This window comes from Cucumis melo, chromosome 3, assembly GCF_025177605.1.
Source record: "Cucumis melo cultivar AY chromosome 3, USDA_Cmelo_AY_1.0, whole genome shotgun sequence".
Classification (NCBI taxonomy): domain Eukaryota; kingdom Viridiplantae; phylum Streptophyta; class Magnoliopsida; order Cucurbitales; family Cucurbitaceae; genus Cucumis; species Cucumis melo.
In genome coordinates, this window is record NC_066859.1 from 21108657 (window position 1) to 21124613 (window position 15957).

The following is a 15957-nucleotide window of genomic DNA, read 5'->3' on the forward strand; positions in this document are numbered from 1 at the left end:
GTGACAAATGTCCGTCATATCCTTAAACCTTTAATTTGGTCTATAATAGACTTTAAATATGTTAAGAAATTTAGACCAATTACTTAGTTAGATTATGCTCATATTTTAAGAAAAATATTATAAATAACAAAATGACTGTAAATATTTAGAAAGAATGAAAAAATTTCAAATTATATTAACGATAGAGAGACTCTTATCTATATAAATCTATATAGTATCAATATATATAGCATTTTGTTAAATTTAATAAATATTTTGAAATATTATTATTATAATTTTGTTTGGGTACGTGTTTTTACAAAAAGTTAAGAAGAGAAGGTTCCGAAAATAATAATAGATGAGAAGTTGAGGGGAAAAGGAAGTTAAGCAGTTGTTAACACTCTATAAGTAAAAGGGAGATGGAAGTGGGCCCCCATTATAGCCCAAGTAAGAAATCGTGGGCGTCAAAATCCTCCCACCAGCCCTTCATTGCCCAACTCACCTTCTTCTTCTGCCCGCACTTCCTCCCCCGCCCCCTTTCCTCCCGTTTCCATTTTTCATTTCTAATAAAATAAATAAATAAACTCTGAATCTCAGAAATACACAAAAACGCCAACTCCCATTCAATATTAATCCATACCCATTCGAAATCCCAACTCTCAGCTCCTCCATTTCAATTCAATCTCCTTCTTCTCTCTGTCACTCTCTTTCTTCATGCTTCCATCCATTTGACGGTATCTTTTCTTCCTAATTCCATTCTATTTTCTTTTTCCATTTTATTTTGCTCTCCTCAACTCTGATTCCTTTCCGCTTTCTTCAATCACCCATGGATCTGTGTTTCTTTCTTTCTTTCCTTCTTTTTCCTCAATTCTCTTATTATTTTGGATCTTCTTTCTCTGCTTTTGATTTTCATTCTCTATCTAGATCTGTTTCCACTTTAATATCATCTTTCGTTTTACCTTGATCACGGTTTTTTTTTTTTTTTCGTTTTTTCCTATTGGATCTGTTGTACTATTCTTCACTTGTTCTATTCGGTTTCAATTTGTTACTACTGTTATTGTGTAATCGGTGTGAGTTTTATGTTTTTTAGTTTCTCTCACTTCATGCTCTTTGGATTTACAGTGTATATCGTTACTTCTGGTGTAAACTATGGAATTTGTGTAGATGTGATCCAATTTTCATGGAAGCTGAGGGATAAAGATTTTTACCGAAGTCGTATTAGGGATTTTTTTTTTTTGTTTGGAAATGGCTCCATCTAGCAAAGCTGACAAGAAAGCGGCTGTAGATGCAGCCGCGTGGATGTTTAACGTTGTAACTTCTGTTGGAATTATAATCGTGAATAAGGCTCTCATGGCTACCTATGGCTTCAGCTTTGGTAATTGTTTTCTTCATCTTTTCCGTTTTTTTTTTTTAAATTTATACGTCCCTTGAGTTTTATCATATTTATTTCTTTTAGATGTAGAGATTAGGAGTTACGTACTGGAATTATATATGGTTGCTTAAGATTATAGTGACATTCTCTTATTTCTCAAATTTGGTCTTGATCTGTATTCTCCTCTGTTTCCATTACTGGTCTTATCATCTCCTGTTTAGAGAAGCTTCATACCATCTTTAGTAACTTCTGTTTGTTTTCTGGTGCTGTCCATGTGATTCCTTAAGAAATTATAACACTCTCAAGTTTCATCCTTTGTCTAAATTTGCATTCCTTCTTTTCCTTCTTAAGGCACACTTTTAATCCATATCTTCAGTTATTCCTAATTATGTAATAGACGGCTATCATTTGTACTAAATATACATGGGTATAATCATAATAAATAATAAAATAATTATAAATAATAATAATTAGGGGGAGGGAGGGGGTAGAAATGAGAAACTAATATGTATGAGTATAAATGTCCTATTAGAAAATTATTAGATTATTTAGAAATGTCCTCCTGAACAAAAACCAAGATTGTTAATGGAACTCCCAAGTGGCTCGACTGTAAAATAGGTTGGTTGCAGAATATGAGGGATGGAGGCTCAAAATAAAAAGCTGTTGCTGATTTTTATTGCATAAAATAGTTGGATATATGTTTTTGGAGTTTTCTGAAACTTTACATTTTACCTAAATAAAGACATCCCACTATATTATATATTTTCTAGGTTAGCTTTAGCTCATTTACTTTTTCAACCAAAAGTATGTGATTGAAAATTGGTGGAGAACTATGTCGTGTGGTATGGATCAAACATCAGGCAGTATGCGTCTGCGCACTAATCATGAAGAGAGGTTAATTGTTGCATTGAACGACTGAGAGTTTTTCTGTGTATAAAACATCTTTGTGATATTGTTTGGAAACATATAACTCCCTAGGTGATCTCATTATTAATCTTGCTAATGTTGTGAACTGCTTCCTGTTTGAAAAAGAAGGGGAAACTAATAAAGAAAAAACAGTGTTGCTTTGTAATTCTGGGAATGTTGTATGTATGTAACTGCTTTATTGCTTTAAGCACTTGTTGTATTAAAGTTCGATGGCAAATTGTTGGAGTAGGTAAAACTTAAAATTTATCGGTTGAATTTCCATTTTGTTATCAAATATAGCAAAATCGGTCAGAATATTTACAAATATAGCAAAATTTTATTGTATGGCAATGACATACAACACTAGAAATTGATAGACTACTATCATCTATCATTGGATCACTGTCGATCACTTATAGACGATGACATTTTGTTATATTTGAAAATATTTCTAACAATTTTGCCGTTTAAAACTATTAAAATCTCTTTTGGTATTAGTACTTTTGGTTTTATACTATTTTGGTTCCTTTATTTTCTAATGTCAAAGTTTAGTCACCAAATTTTCAATAAATCTTAAAATTAGTTCTAACAATTAGTTTTTGTTGATTTGTTTCAAACAAAATTTAGTCTCTACTAGCACTCCGTTCATAAATTGGGGAAACATATTCATATAGTGTCTTCTCTGGTATGAAAATTATGTCGTTATTTAACCAATTTCGATCAAAATTAACCTTGAGGACTAAATTTAAAGTTTATTGAGAGCACGGAGACTAAAGTTAAGATTTACTAAAAGTATGAAACTAAAACTTGAAAGTAAGGGACTGAAATTTAACCAATTTTATTATTATAAAAATTAGGTGAAAAGTCTCTATCCGACTGCTCTAGTTTGGTATTGAACAAGAAAAAGTAGCTATGGGGTCTGAACCACTAAGTTTGAAGTGCGATTGTGAAGTTTGGTAATTGGTGGAGGAAAATTGTAGGTCGTAATAGTGATCATTTGATTTGATTTATGTATTCAGAATACGCTGCTCGTTGGTTATTTGTTTCTAATTATGTATACATCAATACCTTGCAGCCACAACTTTAACAGGTTTGCATTTTGCGACAACCACCTTGATGACTGTCATTCTAAGGTGGCTTGGTTATATTCAAGCATCCCATCTCCCTCTACCAGAGCTTCTAAAATTTGTACTATTTGCCAACTTTTCCATTGTTGGAATGAATGTCAGCCTGATGTGGAATTCAGTGGGATTTTATCAGGTAAATTCAACTCTTTTCTTCTCGTCTTTCTTGGATTATCATTAACTATTCTCAAATTTCGTCTTGTTCTTTTCTGTTATTAGATTGCAAAGCTAAGTATGATTCCTGTCTCTTGCTTGTTGGAAGTCGTCTTGGACAAGATTCGGTACTCCAGAGATACGAAGTTGAGCATTGCAGTTGTTCTCTTAGGTGTTGGAGTATGCACTGTTACTGATGTCAGTGTTAATACCAGAGGCTTTGTTGCAGCCGTTATCGCCGTGTGGAGCACTTCTCTGCAGCAATACGTGAGTTTTTCACATTCCTCTGACATTTATCTCTAATTCTTCTGTTTTCAGATCATGCTACTGGATTTCGTTTGTTGTAGAAAGCATAAATATCCTGTTGTTCTTAACTCAGGCTGATTCCATTCCTTAAAACAAAAACAAAAGATGGCAACATTGTTCCAAATTTCTTGTATAACAATAATGACTTTGTTAAAACTTTGATGTGTAGTATGTGCATTTCCTCCAACGGAAGTATTCGCTGAGTTCCTTCAACTTGTTAGGACATACGGCTCCAGCACAGGCCGGCTCCCTTCTATTGGTCGGACCTTTTCTCGACTACTGGTTGACGAACAAAAGGGTAGATCGATATGACTACAATTTAGCCTCTATTGTAAGTTGTTGATTACTTATATTCTCAAATTTTGAGTATGTTAGGGAGTGATTTTAAAACGTTAAATTCACTTTTGTCTTTTTCAAAATCATTATAAAACATGTTTTTAATTCTTTAAAACTAAATTAATATTGAGGAATTAAGGACTTGTTTAGATTGGTTAGAGAAAAAAATGTCTTCTAAAGGAGTATCTTTTATTTAAACTCTTTTAATAGAAGCCGTTAAAAATGCATTTTGAAAGATTTTCAAAAGCTATTTTCAGAAGTCGCTAAACACTTCATTTTTTTTTTTCAAAATGACTCATCAACCAACAAAAAAACGTTAAACCAAATAAACCCTAAAAATGAGTAATTTTTAGAAGTGAAAAGAGTGATTTTTCTGATTTTAAAATCATTCCCAAACGTATACTTTTATACACCTCATTTTGTTTTTCTTTTTGTTTTATTGTTCATGAACTTGGTTTTGCTGAGCACATTCCCATTTGTGGCTGATTTCACAGATTTTCATAATTCTGTCATGCTCCATTGCTGTGGGAACCAATCTTAGCCAATTTATCTGCATAGGCAGATTCACAGCTGTTTCATTCCAAGTTCTTGGCCACATGAAAACAATCCTTGTTTTGATCATGGGATTCTTCTTCTTTGGAAAGGAAGGGCTTAACATGCAGGTGGTTTTGGGTATGATCATAGCGGTCATCGGGATGATTTGGTACGGTAATGCCTCGTCGAAACCCGGTGGAAAAGAACGTCGGAGCCACACGCTCCCAACAGCTAGACAACAAAAACATGGTGGTTTAACAGATTCTACCGAACATGATGGGAAGGTCTAAAGGAGAGAGTTTGGTTCATTCCTTCCAAAAAGAAAAAGAAATTTTAATTTAATTTGCTGAGTTTAGAATGAGATCATCATATTTCTCATATTTATTCATCTCCCCATTTCTCTCTAATTTTCATTATTATTCTTTTTTGTTCTCCTCAGAGGCATTGTGTAATTCAGGATAGGGAAGAAAGTGTTATTGGAAATTTCCGTTTCTTTTCTTTTTATAAATTATTATCAAAATCACAGCCTACTAGTTTTGGTCTTTTAATCAAAACTTTCGGGGGCTGCTTTTCCCAACTGCCAACATCTTTTACATTCGTCTCTTTTTGGGCCAATTATATATTGAATTAAATCTTGTTTTGCTCTATTGTTCACTTTCGAAAGGAGTTTATTTTAGTTCTTGAACATTTTTAAAAAGTGTTCTTTTTTTTTCTTTTTTTTTTTATGTTTAACAAAATGGTTTGCTGACTTGTATATTATGACTTAATTACTAAATAAGTTGCGCTAAAAAATTTACCATTTTGATTTCGAAAAAGGTGCCAAAGCAATTTTCAATGGGAGAATTAGAAAGTTATTTTTCATTTGATATTTTGGTTGCTTCCAATTTTGACACATTGGTTGTTGACATTTCACTCTATATTCATTGACACATCTCGAGTAGGAATTTGGATTTTAGTATTTTAAAGTTAAGAATTTGATTTTTAGTATTTGAAAGTTGAAAGATTTAGGAAAAGACCTAATTTGGTTATGAAATTCCATAAATATTTTAAAATAAGATTTTTTTACTTAATTACAAATTTACACATTTTTACGGCAATTTTAGCTTTATTATTAATATTAATTATATAGGTAATTCAAAATTAAAAAGTATATACTTCCAAAATTAAGACTTTAATTAATGTAAAATCAAAAGACGTTATGATATATAATTAATTTTAATTTATTATCAAATAATATATCTTTTAATAGAAATAGTTTTCGAAATTATCTTGATTAATTCTTCGTCAGTCGCATAAATCATCTTAAATCCTCATCGCCACCATCAACAATAATCCAATTTCGGTACATCGATCGTCTGCAAGTTATCGAATTTCTCCACCAATTTCGGTACATCCAATTTTGTTCTTCATTTCATTATATTTCGTCCATCACCAATTTTGATTCTGTTATTCACATAATCTGAATTTGTTTCGTCCTTTCGTTCTCCTCATACATTTTGTTAGTTGTCTTCCTCAATTCGTTATATTTTTATGTACTCCATTACATCGTAGTATTCTTAAAACGTTTAACCTTATATTCCAAAGTATTTGTTTTAGATATATACCACTTCATATATATAACAATGCATATATTTTTTTACATAGTCCTCAAGGAATACGAATTGTCTATTATGTGAATTAGTTTATATATACCATTTCATATATACAATAATGCATAGAAATTGAGATACAGTAACCGATTAATATGATATGTGTGTTCTGTTATTTTTAAAATATATACTCTTTCATATACACAATAATATACATAAATTGACATACAATAATTGCTGAATAAAATTTGTGTGTTTTGTGATTTTGTAGATATATACCCCTTCTTATTATACATATATATGGACATCCAGTAACCGTAGAAGATTATATGTTTTTTCAGTGATTTAGTATATATATACCCCTACTCAATTACAACATAAATTTGTAGTGACATATATTTCTAATATGTTTTGGCAGGATGACCAAAATTGCAATCCATTTCGATGGTTTTTTCAATGAATCGAACAATTACCTTAGTTTTAACGTGTCCAAGATTACAGTTAATGAACATATGTGCTATAAAGAATTGTACACTAGCCTTAGATCCAAGTTAGGCAGTTTTATTGATATGAACAATATTGATATATACCTTTGCCTAGAATCTATAGAATGTGTTAATAAGGATTTTGTTATAACAAATGATAATGATGTTAAATGGGTTTACCATATAATAACATCAAATGTTGAGCGACATATTGCTCTTATTGTTCATTCTGTTGGCCCTTTTATCGATTTGTTTGGGTCTGTCGTCCTCAAGTTGTTTTGAAACTGAAATCCATGATGATGGGGTCTTTTTTCTTAAAACATAGATATCTCTAAGGTAGATTCCAACTTTGCACTGAAAATTCATGACATGTTTTCAACCAAATCTTTGTTCAAACAGTATGTACAAGTCATTGCTATTAGAGACAATTTTCAATACGTTACTGTGAAATCAAAACATTGATTTTGCAATGCGTAATTGAAGATTGCAAATGGTCCTTGCATGCTTCTTGTTGTATTCATGGGGATATGATATTATGGATTCTTACTAGGTTTGATTCTGAATATACATGTTCAGTAGATGTTTAATTAACAGATCATATATAAGCCACCTTTACTGTTATCAAGGACCTAATTAAGAACAAAATAACTTTAGCTGTTCTAAATTGTCAACTCCCAAAGATATAGTTCATTACATTCATGCTAAACATGGTTTAAGCATATCTTACCAAAAAGCATGGCATGCACGTGAAGCGACGTTGGATAAGATTCGAGGATCTCTAAAGGACTCCTACAAGATGATACCCAAAGTTGCATACATATTGGAACTTAACAACCCATGTATATTGGCAATATACATGTTCATATATGTAATTATTTTTTCGTCATTCTTTCAATACCATTTTTCTTCATATATTTACATATTTTTCATGTTTATAGGTTTTGTTGTTAAATACAAAGTTGATGCCGATGATAGATTTCTTTACTTCTTCATGCCATTATCTGCTTCCATTTTTGGTAAGCAACATTGTCGTCCAGTCATTTCTATTGATGGAACAAATCTGAAGAATAAGTACAGTGGTAGTCTTTTATCTGCTTCAACATCTGATGCCAATGTAACGCCCTAAAAATAAGGTAATTTTAATTTTAATTATCTTAAGTTTAATTTTGGCCATGTTGAAATAATTTGGGAGTTATTTGCGTTAATTGTGGGAATTGTTTGATTTTTTTAGAAATTAGAATTAATTAGATATTTTTTTAATTAGATATTTTTTAGAAAGATATTTAATTAATTATTTTGAAAATTGGAATATTGGGTGTTTTAAAAGATTTGTTTCAATTGATTTGTGGTTGATTGTTTTATATTTGGTGAAGTTGAGAAATTTATGTGTAATTATATATATGATTATATAATTACTTAAATTAGGAAGTTAAGATAATTATATTATAAAGATAATATAATTATGTAAGGATATTTAGTTATTATTTTGAGAAGATAGGTGATGATGTGATAGGTTAATTAATGAGGAGAGAGGAGAAAAATTATTGGGTTTTGTTTTTTGTAAAGAGGTTAATGTTGGAATTATATTAAATGAAAGAATAAAACAGGTGAAGGTTTGGTTTATTTGGAAAAGGGAAAGGAAAAGAAAAGAAAATCTATAATAATTATAATATTACTATTATCTTTAAATAATACCTTGTGATGCGTTCCATCACTATTCACCATCTCATTCCTCAAGAAACCTTAAAAACTCTAACCTCTTAAACTCCAATCAAGAGGCGTCGCCCTCTCTTTGGTTTTTTCTCTGTCGTCGACCACCGTGAAGCTTCGCTTGAAGCACGTGGTTGCCCGAAGCCCTCCATCGTAAGAAGGTTGTCATCGATCGGGCGTCAGACCTTCCACCGTGGACTGCCACTTTGCGTCGCGTCTCCTCCGTCAAGCCGTCACCGTCGTCGATCGTCGATCGTTGCAAGCCTCACGCACGTCGCAAGTTTCGCGTTTCGTTAGTCGTCGAGCCGAACCCGAGTCACTCCCTATCTTTCAAGCCACGCACGGCCGCCACCTCTCTACAAGCCGCACGCAAGCGATCATCCTAGTCGAGCCATTTCCTCTCTATCCAAGCTATTTTTAGCTGCAAGCCTATATTTTGGTCTTTTGTCCTTATTTTTAGTAAGTTTTAGTAAGTATTTAATGGGTTTTGGGATAACCCATGAGATAATAATTATTGGACCCTAAATATTTAATTTTGGATTAATTTGATTAAGTATGCTATGATTAATATTCATGTCATGATATATGTTATGCTATATGTTATGGTTATGGTGTTCAATTAACTTCATCTATTAAAGTTGTATCCACATGGGTGCGGAATCACCACCATTTTATGACTGTGTAGTCTGACGGGATCACCAGTATAGTATGAGATGATATGTATACGAGTGGCTCGACGAGGTTACTCACAGCCCGATTGTCTTAGTGTCTCTTTCGAGTTCACTAAAGATCAGTTTTTTCCTAAGTTTTCTTTTGGGTTCACTAAAGACTAGAGATGTTCCTATGGGATGCAGTTTGCGTGTATTCGGAAACGTGCCACTTTAGGGGTATTACTTTATAGGACTCTAATAGGAAGTTAACAGACACCTAGCGGGACTAGTAGTAAGTCTCTTACTGAGTATATTTTTATACTCACTCTTTAAATGTTTAAATTTTCATGTAAAGGTAGAGGTAAAAGTAGAGGAAAGCTAGCGAATAACAAGAAGTGACTGTGGCGTGCCATAGGGAAATGTTTTGCTTCCGCCATTATGTTATCAATTTGATTTCAATATTTTGATTTTTTTTATTATTACTCTTTTAAAATTGGATAGAGTCCAAGCTAAGATTTTATTTTAGAGATTTATTTCTATATACATTAGTTTATTTATAATTTTAATGAGTACTTGAGGTTTTGATTATGAAAATTTGTTTTATTTTCCATTTTGTTTTAAGAAAGTTTTTTATTTTTCTTTAAGTAGTAATAACCTTAGCTTAGTATAAAGAGTTGGATTGTTACAGCCAATGATCATATATTTCCACTAGTCTTTTGTGTTGTGAATTCTGAGAATGATTTCTCTTGGACCTGGTTTTGCAACCAATTGAAGAGAATTATGGATAAGTGAAATGAGGTTGTCATAGTATCTGATAGGCATGAAAATATATGTAGAGCCATAGAGGTAGTATTTTTTAACGTTCTACGTTGCATGTGCCTTGTTCATTTACCTGAAATTGAAGTATAAGAGAATAGTCGATACCGTATTTCATGCATGTAGGAGGGCTTTTAATATTGTAGACTTTAAATCCATCGGTTTTGCTAAGTGGTCTCGTGCGTACTCACCACGTAAGAGATATAATGTCGTAACCACTAATATATCTTAGAGTTTGAATTCTGCCATGTTGAAGGCTAGGGAGTTACTAATATGTTCCATGCTTGTGGTTTTGTGAATGATGTTGCAAAGATGATTTTTCGAACGAAGAAATGAAGCTGATTATCAAATTACAAATTTTACCAAAACAATTGAAGGTATATTAAGGGAACAAATTTTACCAAAACCTTTTTGTAGCTGTTACCAAACACAATATACACTTGATAAAAGTAAACAAATTATAAATTTAAAAGTTGTTCCTTCAAATCCAAATAACATAGTCCAAATTAGAAATTTAAAAGTTGTTTTTTCATTTTTGTAGTTGTTAGCAAACACAATATACTACAGGTCTTGGGAGAGCAATTTAAAAGTTGGTGCTTCAAATCCTTCACTCTCTAGTTTTTCCTTCTTTAGCTCCACCGATCCAAATTTCATTGTGAAGAGAGGTCTGATTATCCTAGAAGGTAAAGTTTCTCTCCTCATACTCCTCCTCACAACTTGTTGATAAGCAAAAATATCTCTATCTCGAGCCTGTTATTATAATCAAGAATTAGAATTGTATATTTTCAATATTACGCCATACATATGATCAACATTTAAAATATACATACACTCGTTGTAGCACTCTTAACAGCTACAGGTCTGTGAACAGATTATTTTTCCATTTTTTTCTTCTACATAAAACACATTTAACGTAATTTATAATAGTTTCAATCTACATATAAATTCAAAAATAATAACTATATTTACCATCATACTTACCTTCATTTTTATTGCTTCCTTTTCAATTTTGTCTACTTCTACTTCATTCAGTAGAGCAATGTTATATACTACATCATCAACCAAATTACTTTGACCTCCCTAATCATCTTCATAATTAATATGCAATATACACAGTTATAATTTAAAATATACAGTTATGTATATATGTAATATACCTCTTGTCCTTCATTTTCTTTTTCATTTTTTCCATCATGATCATCATTAAAGTTATAATGTAAAATATACAGTTATAAATTTACATTAAAGTTAAATATACATATATATATATATATATATATATATATATATATATATATGTGTGTGTGTGTGTGTGTGTGTGTGTGTGTGTGTGTGTGTGTGTGTGTAATATACAGAGCAATACATAATAGATTCTACTTATCATTTTTTCCTTCACTTTCATTTCCATTTTTCCCATCCTGATCATCGATAAAATCATTATGTAAAATATACAGTTTTAGATATAACTATAACATATACATATATGTGTAAAATACTTGTCCTTTATCCCCCTTCCACTTTCTTCACCATTATTTTTATCACCTTCGCCTTCATCATTCTCATCCCTTTATATGATTTCATTTGGTTTCACTGTTGCACTTTACTTCTCTTTCAACATATTTTTTAGACATTCAACCTCTAGAAGCAATTTGCCCAATTTCACGTTCAAAGATTGATTGTTGGCCATCATTAATTCTTGAAATTTAAAGAAGTATTTAGAAACTTATACATTGGATTGCTCAGCTTGTTGTGAGCATTCTCCCTTTTCAAATCTTTCATAAGTTTCCTCTGTACTTTGTCTTTCATGGAACGTGCTTCGTTCCATGAAATCATCCTCAGGAAACATGACCTTGTATTGGAACTGTTGCAGAAATGACATTGAGAAATCAGTTTATACTAGCTGCATATACATATATAATATTCACAGTAGGTAAAAAATATACAGTTTGTATCATTAAACCTGTTCATGGTCAAAAACCCTTTCTATAAGTTCTTTCCATTCTAGGTGGCTGTCAACTACCTAGTTCAGCATGCATATATTGTTCTGATCAATTCTTTGCGTATAGAATATTGAAGGACCAGTCAACAATGGAGTGCATTCGTACACTCATACTAAAAGAGGGTAGGCAAATCCAAAGATTCCAACAGCTAGGGTAGAAGGGTTTTTTATTAATTTCTTAATAGAATATATTAGGACATTATACACTATCCTTCCCCCATGGATACACATCAAATTATTTTTCATCATCCACCAATTTGATGTGTTCCAAATCTATATCGATTGTGAATTGTTTAACCAGTAGGAAATTCGCTAGGAAGTATATTTTTGTCATTTTCACTTTATCTTCTTCCTTCAATCTTTTAGAGACATTAAATAAAAATGAGATCCTTGACCTCGGGATACGGTTTTCATTCTTAAAGTATTTTGACAAAAAAAAATTCCTTCACCTTAGAAATATTTACTGTTGGCAAGGGGTCGCAATTTAGACCCATTATTGCCTCGAATTTCCTAATGCCAAATTTAGCTATAGTTTCTTCGAAGTTAAACCACAATTCATCATATACATTGACGTCTGATAATTTGGTATATTAGTTGGCTCTAGAATTTAGAGAATTTTATGTCTAAAAAACTACCAAAAGAAGAATTTCTAAAAACTTCTAATTATGTTGTATTTAGTTTTCTTTTTATATTTCTAATGACCTCTAGTCTTGCATAGATGTTTAGTTTATGTACTCTTGGCCATTGACTCATTTTCAGGATCAATGGTGCACCCTGCAAATATAATTTGTAGAAGAATATCATTCTATGTATACTTAATATATACAATTACATTATATGACACTAAGTATATTTCAACAACTTAATCGGTACCTTATAAACATCCTCTATCTCAGCTGTTTTTTCCCCTTTTTTCTCCTCAGTAAATTTCTGAAAGAATATTAGTAATATAGATTTTAAATTATAAGAACATTTTTCAATGAAAAATGAGTGCAGTTTACTGTACACAAATATTATATACATATATTATATATACTTTTTTGTTTGAGTTCCTTCCTCTTTTCTTCACATGTTTTGTTCCTTGTTTTTCCATCTCTAGTTTCTTATCACTTTTTCTAAGCTTCTTAGTATTATCCTTCTTCTCTTCACTTCTTTTGACCACTTTCTCTATCTTTCAGATACCTACATTTCATAGAAACAATTAAAAGGTTATAATAATGTAACATTAGTTTCTTAAAAACAAATACAACTAAATTTTACATCACACATAAATTTTCATTTTTAGTGGTCTTCCCTTTCCTCTTCAACACATATTCAAACAATCACCTTTTGGCAATAGGTAAATTGTTCTGCAGAAAACGAAATATCATTAACGTACAATTTCATAACTCATCTTTTGTATAATAAACCATTTTCAATCCATACAGAACATAAATAAACCTCATCAGACTCTTCTGAATTGCTACCTGGTACGTCATATGATGTTTCTCCTTCATTCATCTACAAACAAATATAATAAAAGTATCAACACAAAGCAAATGAAATATATACTTCAGTAAATTTATAATATACTTACTGGTTTTGACTGTTTTTTTTTTTATGTGTTGCCATTTTTGCTTCCAGTGTTTCAAAGACAACATCCGATTTCACAAATTTCTGATCCTGGTACACCACAATCTGTGTACCTGTAGGTCCTTTTAACTCATGTTCATCACAATTTGGATATATAGTTTGCAGTGTTCGTACTAAATTGGTTCTTCATATCTTATTTCCTACTACCATATATATACATATTATATTTTGTTTAACAATTTATACCATTTCGAATTCATTTTCAGAAACATAAAAATATACCTATGTATTATTGTCAATTAGAATTGGATCATTCTTATTTGATTTAATATGTTTCAAACTTGATCCTAGGCATCTTTCACTTCGACACACCATTTTTTTTCAACTACGTATACAGATTATGAATCAATGTAAACTACCATTTACGATATTATGATTTTTATAGATTCCAACTTCAATTTTTAAGTGGAAACATAGTCGAACTTCAAAAACATCATAGCCAAACACTTCCTGTTTCATTTCAAAGTTGCATTTTAAGAATATAAACATCAGAATGAAATATATATACAGCATGCATTACTTAATTTGTGGTTTTAAGATAAAATCAACACTTTACATCCATCGATTTCATAGTACAAATCATGAATATTAATAAACCCTAAATGCTTCCATAGTCTCATTTTCTAAATAAAATAGTATGAAGAAGATTGTTTCAGACTTTAAAGAAATACGATCATACAAATATATCCCATTTTATTTCATATAAGAAGTATAAAAATAGACTCGTTGTAATGGAAGATTGCTTCTTAACACAGTGAGGGAAGATGGCTTACACCCGGACAAAGGAACTGTTGGAGAAGAAGAATGAAAACCCTAAGTGAGTTCGTAATGGTTAACAGTGAAGGACTGGGAAAGACGAAGAATGAAAAAATGATGGTAGTTTTTGCCGAACGAATTGTGATTTCCTTATGTGTGCAATGATACCCCCTTTTCACGTGCACAACGTCTCAAAAACTTCTATTTTTATTTTTATTTTTTTCATTTACATTAAAAAAAATATGGGTTTTAACGTAAATTGGCCCAGTTTTTTGAGAAATAAAGTCATTTAGAACTTTTATGTAATATATTAGTAAGAAAGACTTATTGTATAATATCATATAGCAAATTAGGTCATTTGAATTAAAAACCCTTTAGATTTATGTTAAAAAGAGTTAACACAATTCTAATGGTAGGGACTAAAATAGACAATTTATAGAAATTTTGGGACTGCAATGAACATTTTATTAAAATATTGGGATCAAAATTGAATAAGATCCAAAGTTCAATGACCAAGATAGGAATTCAATAGTTATCTCTTGGCTTCATATAGTTTATTCAAAACTTCAACCTTCTAATCAAATCAGATTTGATTAATTGTTTCTTGGCTTCATCTAACAAAGACTGATCTTTAAAAATAAAATAATAACAATAATAGGGAAAAATGAATTAAAGTTTAAACTTTTCATTCTCTCCTTTTTAAAAAAAAAAAAAAAAAAGAATTTTACATTTTAATTTAATCAATCAATTTAAACCATGGTGCAATTATTAGTATAACATTGGCTAAATAAAATAGTTATGTATTACTAAAAAAAGTTTAAACAAGGAGATACTTCTTCAGATTATAAAAATAAAAGAGCAAGAGAGAGTATGAAGATTTTCTTATGTTTATTAATTAATGAAGCTTCATGCATATAGCTGGCTGGCAAGTTCTTGAGAACCCTTCATAGTCTTTTGTCTACAACTCCTAGAAGAATATAATTTTAAAATTGTGATTTTTTTCATTGTGACCTTAGGTTACAATCTATCTCTATCTTGGAGGAAATTGTTTGCAGCAAGGGGTCTTTCTAAAAGGAAAAGGATAAGTTTAAGTTTTTGGTCATTGGTGATTTAAGATGGTAACAAAATATATAGACCAAGCTAATTCGAATTTGGTTCAATCTCCTTCCCCACAATTGTTGTACTAAACAAGAGTATATAATTCAAGAGGTTCATAATGTTATTTTCTTAATATCAAATTTACCTTTTAAACTTTTGAATCAATTAGTAATTTAAAAATAAATAACAACAACCGAAGTGAGTGTTGGTTTTTGGTCATCATCAAAGAGGAACTACAAAGCAAAAGAGTCGAAAGCGCATTCTTGATGACCAAGGTAGGTAGTAGGAATCAATTATCAAGGATAACTTTCTTGTCCTTCGATGCAAAGAACATACTTAATACACCTTGGGAGAGTTAATTTCAAATATGAAATCATTTAATGGGATAGGGCGTAGGGGATAAGAAGTGAAATAGTTGTTTGCTAACAATGTATTAGCTTGGTTCTAGACTATGAGATAAATGGATAACAATTTTATGACAAAAAATAATAATAATTCAAAATACGAAAGAG

The 15957-nt window shown here is 31.0% G+C and overlaps 1 protein-coding gene across 2 annotated transcripts; it reads left to right on the forward strand.

The window, feature by feature from the left end:
• Window positions 1–430: 430 nt before the first annotated feature.
• LOC103496592 (UDP-rhamnose/UDP-galactose transporter 6) lies at window positions 431–5294 on the forward strand. 2 transcript variants are annotated; one of them, XM_008458524.3, is made up of 6 exons: window positions 431–713; window positions 1102–1354; window positions 3333–3517; window positions 3601–3801; window positions 4010–4171; window positions 4671–5294. In XM_008458524.3, exons 2-6 carry the CDS (start codon window positions 1225–1227, stop codon window positions 4998–5000), a joined length of 1008 nt encoding a protein of 335 aa, XP_008456746.1. In that variant the 5' UTR covers window positions 431–713; window positions 1102–1224; the 3' UTR covers window positions 5001–5294. The 2 variants fall into 2 exon arrangements, with proteins under 2 accessions (XP_008456746.1, XP_016902021.1); XM_017046532.2 differs by having other exon boundaries at window positions 475–713; window positions 1144–1354.
• Window positions 5295–15957: the final 10663 nt, after the last annotated feature.

Bases quoted from the DNA above. Each gene is read 5' to 3' on its own strand.
- LOC103496592 (XM_008458524.3), top strand. From the start codon at position 1,225: ATGGCTCCATCTAGCAAAGCTGACAAGAAAGCGGCTGTAGATGCAGCC. The intron at 1,355-3,332 runs GTAATTGTTTTC...AATACCTTGCAG, and splicing joins TACCTATGGCTTCAGCTTTG to CCACAACTTTAACAGGTTTG. The intron at 3,802-4,009 runs GTGAGTTTTTCA...TTTGATGTGTAG, and splicing joins GCACTTCTCTGCAGCAATAC to TATGTGCATTTCCTCCAACG.